The 13,182-nt window shown below is 51.9% G+C and overlaps 1 protein-coding gene across 2 annotated transcripts in view; it reads right to left on the bottom strand.

Moving 5' to 3' along the window:
* The window catches only part of LRP3 (LDL receptor related protein 3), a 269,703-nt gene that overhangs the window by 4,722 nt on the left and 251,799 nt on the right, over window positions 1-13,182 (bottom strand). Inside the window, exons 1-2 of one of the 2 annotated variants that reach the window (XM_049786575.1) lie at window positions 3,179-3,275; window positions 2,022-2,069 (exon numbers count right to left, since the gene is read on the bottom strand). In XM_049786575.1, coding sequence (XP_049642532.1) covers window positions 2,022-2,069; window positions 3,179-3,251 — 121 coding nt within the window. In that variant the 5' untranslated portion in view covers window positions 3,252-3,275. Of the gene's footprint in view, window positions 1-2,021; window positions 2,071-3,178; window positions 3,276-13,182 lie in introns of those variants that run through there. The other variant, XM_049786576.1, reaches the window with a different exon arrangement.

Raw genomic sequence — 13,182 nt, 5'->3', positions numbered from 1 at the left:
GCAGTCGCACACTGCTTTCATAGACCAAGTCTGCTAATTCTTTCTGGGGTCAAATACGTGTCTTCATACACATCCTCCCAAGTGAGCCTCAAACGCTGGACAGCGCTCGCTGCTCTTGCAAAAGCTAAATGGGAGCTCCGACCTGGCTGTTCCTGAAATATCCACATGGAGGCAGCAGTGCCGTTTGGTCCTTGTTTGCTCTTCTCAAAAGGGGCAGCCGGAGTCCAGGACGTCAGGGGAGTCAGCCCAAGCCTTAAGTGGACGTGGAGCAGGAGAGAGGTCCCATGGGGGGAGAAGTAGCTGGGTAGGGCCTCCTACCCGGACGTCACATGGCAATGGGCCTTAAAGGTATCCCCAGCTTGCACAAACAGGAAGTCTTCCCCCCCACTCGGGACTCAGTATGGGTAAGACCTGCAGACTCAGCATGGCCACACTCCTGTCCCATCTCCGGACAGGCGCTGCTGCTGGAGCAGGCGTAAGAAGCGAGATGAACACTGATGGGCCTGGAAGATTCCTGGAAGGAGAGGAGGTGGCCAGCTCCTTCCTAAACCGCCCATCAAGCCTTGGGTGCCTTTCTTGGGTGCCTTGCTCGGTCAGTGCTGACAGCCTAGCAAGGATGGAAGCTGCCAGAAGTCCCTGAGCAGCCCAGCTCAGAAATTGGGAGCTGGCTCTTCCCTAGTGCCCTGAGGCAGAAGCCCTGGGACACACTCCCCTTTCCCCTAAGCAGGAGGCTGTGAACAGGGCAGCTCAGACGCCAGAAACAGTCTTCCTCAAACAATGCTACAGAGATGGGGTCCCAGGCCACCAACCACGCAGCTCAGGACCCCAAGAGGGTGCAAGGGTGCATCTACCCTATTGGTAGCACAGCCTACTGGGTTGGGACTCTGCACTGACACATGACCTTCAGGCCTGGAGAGCCGCCCCATTGACCCTTCCCTGACTCTGGAGCATCAAGGAGCATATGGCATGGCAAGAGCTAGCCTGGCTTCACTGTCAGCTGTGATTCCCTCTGTACCCCCCTTACCTCCCATATTCCAGCCCAGACACAGACACAAACACAGTGGGACAGTTAGCCACGAGGCCTGCTGGGGTGGAGAGCAGGGAAAGGGTACAGGAGTGGCCAGGTCAGAACAATGCCAGGACACAGGGCTGGGTCAAGCCGGCAGTGCTGAGCAAGGCGGGGCAGCAGCTGAGTCAGCAGACACTGAGACAGGGCGCCTGAGGTTGTGTGGATAAGATGAGCTGACAGCAGCTGCTGGGGACCTTGTCTCATAGGCTGGGCCCAAAGATGGCATCCCTGAGCATCCATCAGTACAGCAGGAACCCCCAAAGGATACAGCACCATTAAGGAAGGACAGCAGGAACCTCCATGGAGCCTGATCTTATGCACCAGCCTGCAAACAGAGTTGAGGGTGCCAGGGGCCCCTGGGCAGGAGGCAGGCGGAACTTGAACTGTGTGCTCTTAGGTCCTGCTGGACTGCCAGGCAGCTACTACTCACAGAGCTGCCCTCTGCCAACATCTTGCCCTCAGGCCTGCAAGACAGCTGAGCCCAATTCCCTGCTTATCAAGCACATAGCCCAGAGACTGTTCCATCAAAGACACCCCCAACTACTGGCCATCTGGGAAGTTTTCAGATGGGCCATCAAGGCTGTCCTGCCTCTCTGCAGAGATGCCACCAAGACAACCTCCTCACTCGATCACCTGCCACCAAGCTGGCATATCCCTGCCTCTCCTCCAGACACACTGGAGACAGATCAGTCTGTCCCTGGCATGCTGCCCCTCGGTCATACCTTTAAATCCCAGGCATCTGACGAAAAGGGCTGTCCTGTGACCTCATGCTCAGGGAGCATCACCAGATCAGCCGGGAAGGCTGCTGTGCCACTCTGCCACCCGTGCCCTCCTCCTCTGGCTCACTCGTCCCCCCATAACCAACTTGAAGTTAGCCACGTTATTGAGCCCATTTTACAGGAGAGAAAACCAAGACCCAGAGATGGGGTGGGGAGTGGGAGCTGGGACTCACCTAGAGCAGGAACCGCGCTGCCGAGCCGCCCGGAGAGAACCATGTTGACTGTGGGAGACAGGTGACTTAGGGGGGACTGCAGGACACAGGACAGCAGGGTCCCCAACTCCAGGCTAGTTCCACTTTCTTCATCTCAGACTTTAGCCCGAAGTGCTGGGACGACCCCTGGGGTCTCAGAAGTCCCAGGCAACCCATAGTGGAATAGAATTGAGTGGAGAGTCAACTGGGTGGCTTACTCGGGACAGGGTTGAAGGGGGGCTAGATGCCCATCCTGAGACTCCCCAGGAAAGGAGACTCTGTCCTGGTGGCCCCGTTTTAGCAGGACTCTCATCTACACTGTCCTAAAGAAAGAAACCAGAGCTCCCCACCCAGCACCCAGGTATCCCAGCTCCAGGATCCATCCTTGGCTTCCACCACTATTGTCCCCTCCACCCCCCCCCAACTTGGGGTTCTTAACCAGGAGCGGGATATGCAAACTACACTTCCCGGGTTTCCCCTCTAGTTCCCTAAAACAGGCGGCCAAGGGGAGCAGAGACATAGTCCCAGCCTTGGGGTGCAGGGTGCGCTGTCCAGTCAGGACCCTCCGCTGTCCACATACCCCTGAGCGGGACAGAAGTGCAAAGGGGAAGTGCAAAGGGGAGTGGTGGTGGTCAGACCAACTCAGACAACAGGGGTGGCCCCCAACAGCGAAGAGGTTTGCACTATCTTTTCAGGGGCTCCTTTGGGAGTGTGTGTGTGTGTGGACATCGCGGTGTCCCCTGATGACCCCAGCGGGGTCACTAACCACCCCCACCCCCCCTTTTCCTCTTGGTAAATAAAGGAGCCATGTGGGCTGGGGAATTAACTCCTTGTTCTCCAGCTGCCCACACCCTGCTGCTGCAGGCCGCAGGTGCAGGAGGCGGCAGGTGCCCGACCGACTGGACCCCCGGGGGGAGGAAAAACACAAAGGGGTCGCTTGGGATGCTTCTAGAGGCCGCCTCTCGCCTGGCACCCCGCGCGCCCCGCCACGCTTTGGCACCGCCCCAGGACCCTTCGGGCAGCACCGCCTGGCTTTTGTGCGCCACTTGGCGGACAGCGGGGCGACCCTCTCCCACACCCACGCCACGCCGCCCCAAGGCCTCGGCACCCCGCAGCTGGCCAGGGTCGGGCCCACTCACCCAGGCAGACGACGGCGAGCTGCGCCCGGGCGCCCGGCGCCCCGTCCGGCCCCACGGCCGCACGCCTCTCCATGCCGGGGGCCGGGCTCCCGCGGGCACCGCCTCCGGCCCGCGTCTCGGGGTGCGGCTGCGGCTCCCCCGGGCGGCTCCGGCGGCGTCTGTGCCAGGCGGCGGCGGTTCAGGCCCGCAGCGCGCGCGGGGCCACATCGGCCGCGGCGTCACGGGCCCCGCGGGGGCTCGGAGGCGGCCGCCAGGGTGGCCCCCCGCGCGCCGCTGCCCCCGCGCCCCCGGCGCCCCGCCGCGCCCGGCCCGTGCCCCGGAGCCCCCGGCGCGCCCATGCCCCGCGGCGCCCGGCTCGGAGGGTGCCACCGCAGCGCCCGGCCCCGCTGCCCGCGCCCAGCCCGGAGGCCGCGCCGCGCCGCCACGTGATGCGCCCCGCCCGGCGAGCCGCAGTGGCGCGGGTGGAGGCGGCGGCGGCGGGGCGCGCCGGGGCCCCGCGCGCACCCCCCCTGGGTGCTGGACAGCTCCCGCCGCCACGCAGAGGCTTTCCCTCCCTTCCTTCCCGCACGCTGCCCCGCACGCCTCGGCCGGAGAAAGCGGGGACTCGAGAGCGGGGCGCGCGCGCGCGTCTGGGGTGTTGGTTGGCACGCAGGGCGTCCCCCTCTGTCTGCCACCGCCCAAGTGGGCTGTCACCTACCCAAGACAAACTCTCTGCGCAGCCCCGGGCTTCCCAGGCCCCCTCGATCCATCGTCCTCCGGACCCCGGACCCGCTCACTAGGGTGCTGGCAAGGGGCGCTGGTGGGAGCGCACTACCAGGGGTGCAGGCCTGGGATCATACCCCCAGGAGATGCGCGGCTTGAAGAGGTCCCCTAAGGTGCAACCCAGCCCGTCCTTTTCTGTTTGAGACTCCCATGAGGACTGAGGCCCCGAATTGCCCCGTATCTGGCCCACAGGCCTTTATCTAAGGGAACACACACACCTCGACACACCCCTTCCATGGTCCCTTTTCAGGAAAGGAGAGACGAGTTGAGGTTACACTCGAAGCCACCTTCTCTGGGCACGCTAATTCGGTTGTAATTTATTAAATTAAAAGGCTTTAGGGCCGGAGTGATGGTACAGTAGGTAGTTTCTCTTTTGCAAACAACTGATCCGATTTTGATTTCTGGCATCCCATACGGCGGTCCCTGAGCCCACCAGTAGTAATTCCTGAGTGCAGAGCCAGGAATAGTCCCTGATTATCATAGCCGGGTGCGGCCCCAAACAAACAGACAAACAAAATGCTTTTTAGTATGTCTGGGTTTTTCCTGCTTCTCTGTTTTCTTTGGTGACCCCTATCCACACTCCATTCCTCACTCCGCCCATGCCCCAGCGAACTCCTTGAGACATGTATAAAAGGAGCTAAGAGTCAAATAACAAGATAAATGATTCATTTATGCCTACTGGAATTGAGCTTCAGAATTCCCCCCAGATTGCTGTCTGCTTGTGGAACCAGCAGTCTGGCCAGGGCAGAAATGTCCTTTAGAAGTGGGAACACTGGAAAGGGAAAGGTTTCATTTCCACCTGAAGCTGTTTTCTGCTGCCACAGGTATTGTAGCAGTTGTAGAAATAATGCAGGCTAGGACAATTATTACCCCCAGAGCAGAAACTGAACCCACTATACAGATATGAAAACATCCTCAAGGCTTGCTCAAACCAAGTGGAAAGCATTCATAAAAGCCCTAGGATAATATAGGCTGGTTAACTAGAAAGCTTAAATCTGTCCCCTCTAACATTTCAGGTCCAAACCTCATAAACCCTTGGGACAGGGACAAGCCTGGGAACTTCAGGCTCCTTGGGAGAAAAACTGTACTGTTGTGTATGTAAATATTTTGGGGGATTACTATGTTGCTCACCCTAATCTGATTAGGTGATTGTGCCCTACCCTAGGGTGTGACCTGGCATTCTGCCCCCACCCTAGGGTAGGACCTGATTCTGCTTCCACCATTGGTTGGTATCTGATCCCACCATTGGGTGGGACCTGACTCTGGACTATAAGAGCAAGGGTCTGTGGAAGGCGGGGGGCCTTTGGCTGGCTGGAACTGAATCTGAGTCTTTGGACTTCAGTTTTGTCCATCCGAATAAAGCAAATATTTCCACGAGCCTGATTGTCTGTGAGCTGTTTACCCGCCGTTTCACCTCAGAACCGTGGGCTAGACAGGGTGGCAGACGCGTGCTCCGAGCTGGAAGAAAAGGGCCTCATTCTCCATCCCTCCATCAGTCAACCTCTTCAGGGGCTGACCTGCTACACTGTACCACAATGCAGGTCATTCAGGGGCCTTTGCTGCCTGTCTCCACTTTCTGATAGTTTGTTGAGGTTTTTTCATATTTATTTATGTATTTATTCAGGGGCAGGGGGATTGGGCCACACCAGACTACGCTCAGAGATTACTCCTGGCTCTTCATTCAGGAATTATTCTTGGCAGTGCTCAGGGGATCTTATGAGATGCCAGAGATTGAGCCAGGGTTGGTTTCAAGCAAGGCAAATGTCCTACCCACTGTACTCTCTCTCCAGTCCCACACCATGTTGTGTTGCTTTTAACAGGGTTGAAGGGTTGCATGGAGCAATGCTGGGGTAGTGTCTCGAGGAGGGATCAAACTCAGGACCTCATGCATATTAAGCACATACTCTAACACTTGTACACCCTTAGCCCCCTCAAGGGTTGGTTGGCTACATTTTTGTTTTGGTTTGGTTTTGGGTCACATCTGGCAGCGCTCAGGGGTTACTCCTGGTTCTACCCTCAGAAATCGCTCCTAGCAGGCTCAGGGGACCATATGGGATACTGGGATTTGAACCACCGTCCTTCTGCATGCAAGGCAAATACCCTACCTCCATTCTCTCTCTCTGGCCTCATTGGCTACACTTTTTTAAATTTATAAAAAATATGATTGCTGGGGGGTTGGGGAAGAGTGATAGCCCAACAGTAGGATATTTGCTTGCACTCAACCGAACTGGGACAGACTGGGGTTTAATTCCTAGCATCCCATGTGGTCCCCCAAGACTGCCAGTAGCAATTTCTGAGAGCTGAGCTAGGAGTAACCCTTGAACAACCCACTGGGTATAACCCCAAAACAAAAAATAATATGATTGTGTTTGATTACTGAGTTTGGGGCATAAGAAAGAAGCAGAAAGAAGACACAGTTTTAGAGTGGGAAGAGTTAATGATTATATGAATCAAAAATACTAAAGCTATAGAAACCACACAATGAGATCCCATTTTCCATCCATTAGGATGGCCATTAGAGAAAGAAAAAAAAAATAAAGAGCGGAACAGATATTGGCCAGGATATAGAGAAGCTGGAATCCCAGGGCCTTCCTGCTGGGAAGGGATAGTGATCTAACTGCTGTGATGATTCAAAGATTCTTTAAAGGGTTAAACAGAACTCCCAGATAACCCCTGCAAGACCACTTCTGGGGATGGACCCAAACCATTGAAAGCAGGAACTCAGGAGCCACTTGGCACATTTAAACTCCTGGCAGCATTATTCACATTCAGCTAAAGAAGGAAGCAGTCCAGCTCCATCATCCACTGCTCACATTACACTGCATAGTCTGTCCACAGTGCACAGTTTTCAAAAGAAAGGCAGCGGGGAATGGTCTTGGCCTTACAGGCAGATGACAGGTTCAATCCCTGGCACCCTAAAGCCACCCTACCAGAAATAATCTCTGAACAAAGAGATAGAAGTGAGCCCTGAGCACTACCAGGTGTGGTCAAACAAACAAGTAAACAAACAAAGGCCCTCTGGTCTGCACAAACTGAACACTTTAAGAGAGTTGGGGTTTTATGGGGTGGGGCGTTGGGTCACATCTGGCAGTGCTCAGAGGTTTCTTCTGGCTTTGCACTCAGAAATCGCTCCTGGCAGGCTCAGGGAGACCATATGGGATGCTGGGAATTGAACCGGAGTCCATCAGGGGTTGGCTTCTTGCAAGGCAAATGCCCTACTGCTGTGCTCTGCCAATGTCATAAGAACAAGCCCTTGGGGATACCACTTACCAGAGGTACATACTTCAAGTAGCCAAATACTGGAAACAGACCATGGAAAGGGATAATTGAGGGTGGAAAGGAGAGAATAGGAGCAGTTGTTTAATAGTTACTATCTTTTAAAGCAGGAAAATGAAGGAGTTAGAGAGGTGCCGGTGGTGGCTCCAGGCGCAGGCAATGCTGATAACCAATGACCATGCTTAGAGCGGTTACAGCACTGGAGCCCAACTTCGTGGGATTTATTTATAAATAAATCCCTTAGTGTCCTTCTGGAAACCACCTTCTTCAAGTGAACAAACTCAAAGTGCTCACCAACCATACCCAAGTCTACAACCACCTCACTGAATATTCCAGAGGGGATGTTGCCCACTTTGGGAAGAATAATTCTATAATTTATGTTAAAACAAAAAAACAAATGTAGGAGGCTAGAAAAGGTAGGGCATTTGCCTTGCATGAAGCAGACTTGGGTTCGATCCCTGATATCCCACATAGTCCCTAAGCCTATTAGGAGTCATTTCTGAGCTCAGAGTTGGGTGTAACCCCTGATTGTGGCCAGGTGAAGCCCAAAATACCCAAAAATAAAAATGGAACTAACCAAAGTAGTTATATTTAAAAAAAAAAAAAAAAAACATACGATGATCCCAGAGGCCAAGTTTCCATTTTTGCAGGAGTGAGACTTCAAGTTCGACTCCTGGAGTCTCTCACATGTGCCAAAAAAAAAAACCCTATTGTTTGGAAGCCCCAAATGGTGTGTACATCACTGCTGGCCAAGTATGTGCTAATCCCACACTGAAGTGTGATCTTGATTAACATATATGAAAGCACCACAGAGCACCTGAGAGCACCACAAGCAGAACATGGAGAGCATCAGTTGAGAACTCCCTAGCAAGGGCATCTGGGTAACACCACCCAATAGCACAGATAAGAGTGAGCGTGGCCCCTGAGCGTGGCCCCTGGCATCACCAACACGAGGAAGAGGAAGCGCCTGATGGGAACCCATATACTGAGTTGATCATGGCCTGGCCTGCACTCTGTGTGTTAGTGAGAGTCCTGCTGTCTCGCCTCCAGGAAGGTGTGGCTGGTAGAGAACAGTGGAAGAAACAGAGGTTCTGGCTCATGCTGCCCCAGAGTGCAGTGCCCAAACACCCGACACCACTACTTCCCCCCCCCCCACCTTGCCACGTCAGCAGGAAGTCCCTCTGGATTGCTCCATGCGGTCTAGGGAATTCAACCCTGGACATTCCCCAAGCTGTTACTGATTCGTGTCATTTAAGCCACAGTAAAATCATTTCACCTTCAGCACTGACTGAGCCATAATTTTTAAATTATAGGTCTGGAACCGCGATCATAAGCATGTCATAAAAGCACCGTTCCAAATTAAAAAAAAAAAAAAAGCTTTCATTGCAATAAAAATGTGAGCCCCAGATGGCCCTTGGTTTACTATCCCTCTCCACAGTAATTTTGAGTGATAAGCACAGCTCCAATTTTCAATCAAAAAGCTCCCTTTGGCCTTGCTAAAGCAGTCAAATGTGCCCTGAAACAATAATCATTCGGGTATTGATTTGGAGAGAATCAATCCCATTCAATGCACCTCTCTAAATTATTAATAGAGCAGAAGTGCGTCAGAACCCTGAGGCTGGTTAACAGGCCGGGCAGCCTTAACCCTGTCGTTGCCAGAGTAGTAAACATGGCAGGCAGAGAAAGCTGGGTTCAGAGGCAGGGCTGAGTCCTGAAGGCAGGATGGAATAGGAAAGTCCAAGAGCAATGGAGTGTCTCCTGGTTGGTCAGAGTGTGCTAGGGAGGCCAATCTAGAATCTTCTAGAAGCGTCTAGAAACATCTAGAAGTGTCTTCCTCAATGGCTCTGGTCATACTGGCCCTTTACATGTGCCCTGCCTCCTACTTTCTGTAGGGCCCAGGCAGTGCTCTCCCAGCCTCCCCCAGAAGAGAAAAGGCACCTTGCATTTTTGTTTTCTTCAGAGGCATTCCCATCCACCACGGCCCAGCCCCAGCGTGGCTCTGATCATCCCCTCAGTGGGTGGCCAGCAAATGTGGGTGACTCAGTGCAGCTGAAGCTGTGACCACGTGGCTTGGGCTGCTTTTTTGTGGGGAATCCAATAGCCCCTTCCATCTGGGAATGGAGGTCCACCTTGGAATCAGGCGTCTCCTCCAGGAGTCCTGCTCCCCTGCAGTCTGTCCTCTCTCCCTGATATGTCCGCCCCAGTGATCACACTTCCTCTTGTTCATTGTTAAGCTCTATTAGCCACAGTGAGCTCATGGCTTGGGTATCATTTTGTGTTGGCTGTGGTTTGCTCTTTGGGTTTGAGGCCCCACTTCTGAGTGCTCAGAGGCTACTCCCAGCTCTACTCATAAGTTCTCTTCCTGGTGGAGTTGGAGGATTCAACCCAGCCCTGCACATAAAGCATGTACTAAGCACACTGAGATTTCTCTGGACACAGTGTAACCTTTCATTTGGTGCATTTTAAGCTTTTATTGGAAGGGCACACCCAGCATCACTCAGGAGATTCTTCTGGCTCTGCACCCAGAAATCACTCCTTGTGGGCTTGGGGAACCATATGGGTTGCTGAGAATCGAACCTGGTTTGGCAGTGTGCAAGGCAAATATCCTACCTGCTGTGTGCTATTACTTCTGCCCCCCCCCCACCGCATTTTATGCTTTTATAAAAGAGAAAGGTATTCTTTGCATCTGATAATCACAGGCTTTTCTTCCCACCCATTATCTTTAAGATGTGGCCTTGATAAACCTTGATCTAGAATATTCGCAGGGAGCCCACGCAAACCAGATGCTGTGTGTGGCAGAGGCCCCTATGCCATCTCCTGCTGGGCAATGTGGGGTTCATCTAACTGGCAATTCTAACTGCGGGACTGGCCCCAGATGAACAGATCTTAGAAGCAGGGATGCCTCAAGAATTAAGAAAAGGGCCGGAGAGAAAATACATGAAGTCAGAAGACCTCTATCTATGAAGACAGCCTCATAGACTATTCTCCAAATAACAATATTTATGCTTAGAACCAGTATCATCAGGAGAAAAAAACAACACTTTGGTCACTTGTCTGACTATCTCAATCTGTGCTTCCAGAACATGGAGACCAGGGTGGAACAGGTATGCAGGCAAACAACTTGGGCAGGTGGTCCTTTGGAGAACTACAACACACACACACACACACACACACACACACACACACACACACACACACACACACCATTTTGAGGATTTCATAAACCCTACCTCCCAAGCAACTATTCTCCCTGCCCTTTGAATTCCTCTAGGTAGGTAGAGGCACTGGGGGTCTGAGCAGCTATAGGTAGAAAGACTGGCATGACGTTTGCAGTGTGGGGGCCTGTGGCCAGAGACTGCCTCCCACTCTCTCTTGCAGGCAGATTAGAGAGGGACCAGAATTGCACCTTTGCTTCTTAGGGATTGTTGGCAGGTGGGAGCATTGCAGGAGGAGATGGCAGGCTGCACCTGATGATCTTGAGTGTGAAAAGGAAATAGAGGTTTCCATGCACCCAGCACAGCATGAGTGACCACCAGTGCCTGCTGCAAAGAAATTAGGTGAACAGAGAGAGGTGGTTCTTCTGGCAAACATCTCCCCTCTTTTTCCTGCTGTGGCTGCTGCACTGGCCCTGCTTCCCCAATGGCAATGTTGCTCCCACTTGCTAATGTGCCATCATGTGGGGTGGCGCTCACATTTCTACCATTAAATTCTCTCTCCCAAACCTTAAAATGAAGCTTTTGTAATGTGACACAATCCACAGCATAAAGATCAGATTGTGGGAGCCAGAGAGATAGCATGGAGGTAGGGCCTTTGCCTTACATGCAGAAAGACGATGGTTTGAATCCCGGCATCCCGTATGGTCCCCCGAGCCTGCCAGGAGCAATTTCTGAGTGTAGAGCCAGGAGTAACCCCTGAGCGTGGTAGGTGTGGCCCAAAAACTAAAAAACTAAAAAAATAAAAAAGATCAGATTGTGGTTCACCCACCACCACCAGAACTGTCTGCCTTTACCCAAATAAAAACTACTCCGGGGCCAGAGAGATAGTATGGAGGTAAGGCGTGTTTGCCTTTCATGCAGAAGGACAGTGGTTTGAATCCTAGCATACCATATGGTCCCCCGTGCCTGCCAGGGGCGATTTCTGAGCATAGAGCCAGGAGTAACCCCTGAGCTCTGCCGGTGTGACCCAAAAACCAAAACAAAAGAAAACAAACTACACCAACCAATTGGAAGCTCCCCTTCTCTCCTCCTTCAAGCCCAGTTTATCTTTAAGAATTGTTTCTGTTGTTTTGGGGGCCAGCCCCTCCTGTGTTCAGACCTCAGTCCTGATTTCTGCACTCTGGGTCCACTTCTTTCAAGACCATATGCAGTACCGGGCATTGAACCCAGGTTGGTTGGGAGCAGGACAAATTTCTTCCCTCCCTTTTCTTTTTTTTCCCTTCAAACCACTTCTGCATGCAAGGCAAATGCCTTACCTCCATGCTATCTCTCCAGCCCCTTTTCCCTCCCTTTTCTATCTCTCCTGCTTGTCTTTAGGAATTGAACCATGACCATGTTCTCATATCGATGGAATCATGTAGTATTTATCCTTTTGTGCCAGGGTAATTATTTTTAATTATTGAATTGATTATTCATTTATAACAATGTGGATATTCAAAGGCTTAGCTTCAGTCACACCTCCATATTTGTCATATGATTCTCAGCAGAACCAAAGTTCGAGTCATTCCAGCACCTGAAGGCCCTTTGCTCGTTCCTCCTACACACTTTCCTTTTTTCCTTCAGTAACCACAGGTTTTCGCTGAGTCTGTAAGTTAATTTTGTTGCCTTTTGCGGTTAGTCTGCTTAGTTGTTTATATCCCACATGAGAGTGAAATCCTCCAATCATTGGTTTTCACTTCATATTTCACCTAGCATAATCTGCCTCCTGGGAGACAGTTTTGGTTCTTTAAGTGACAGGATATTCCACTGAGCATTTGCACAACTTCTTTTTCCAGTGACCTGTTGCTGGGCATTTTACATTGCTTTTAGCATCTGAATATAAAGGTTCAAATGCTCTTTTTTATTTTCATTATTATTATTATTATTATTATTATTATTATTATTATTATTATTATTTTATTCAAATGCTCTCGAAATGGATGTTTCTGTCTTTTTTTTTTTAATCATACCCTGCAGTGCTCAGGGGTAACTCCTGGCTCTGGTCATTCCTGGCAGTGTTCAGGGTACCATATGGAATACCAGGGATCTAACCTGGGTCGGTCGCGTGTAAGGCAAACACCCTACCCACTGTGCTATCTCTCTGGCCTTCTCTGTCTTGTTTTTGTTTGTTTGTTTGTTTGTGTTTGGGAGCCACACCTGGCTGTGCTCAGGCTTACTCCTGACTCTGTACTTAGGGATCACTCCTGGAGGGACTCACATATGACGTGCCAGGAATCGATCCTGGGTTGGAAACATGCAAGACAAATACCTTACCCACTAGACTATCCCTCTGGCCCCTTGAATGAAATTGATGTTTCTATCTTCTCCTTTAGATAAATGCCCAGGAGTGATAATGGTGGGTGGTACCAAGTTCCCATTTGCATTTTCCTAAGGACTCTTCATCCCATTTTCCAGAGAGGCTGCAGCTGCCCATTCCCGAAACAAGGTTGTACCATTCCCATCTCTCCACATCTTCGTCAGCACTTATTATCCATTCTGGTCCCTACGGCTGATTCTCACGGGTTTGTGGCGGAAGCTCACAGTACATTTTCATTTCCCTGACATCCACGCAGCTGAGCATCTTTCAGGGAAATTGTCTGGCAGTCTTAGGAAGTTGGACAAACTGCTTTCTAAAATGACTCTCAGACTGTCCCAGAGAGAGAATCACAATCAGCGCTGGTTTGTAATAGTTTCAGCTTTGGCAGCTCTCAGATATTAAGATACCGTGTCTGGGCTTCACCCAGCAGGTCTGCGCCTCCAATTCTCAGCACC

This window comes from Suncus etruscus, chromosome 14, assembly GCF_024139225.1.
Source record: "Suncus etruscus isolate mSunEtr1 chromosome 14, mSunEtr1.pri.cur, whole genome shotgun sequence".
Lineage (NCBI taxonomy): Eukaryota > Metazoa > Chordata > Mammalia > Eulipotyphla > Soricidae > Suncus > Suncus etruscus.
This window is presented reverse-complemented; position numbering and strand designations above follow the sequence as displayed.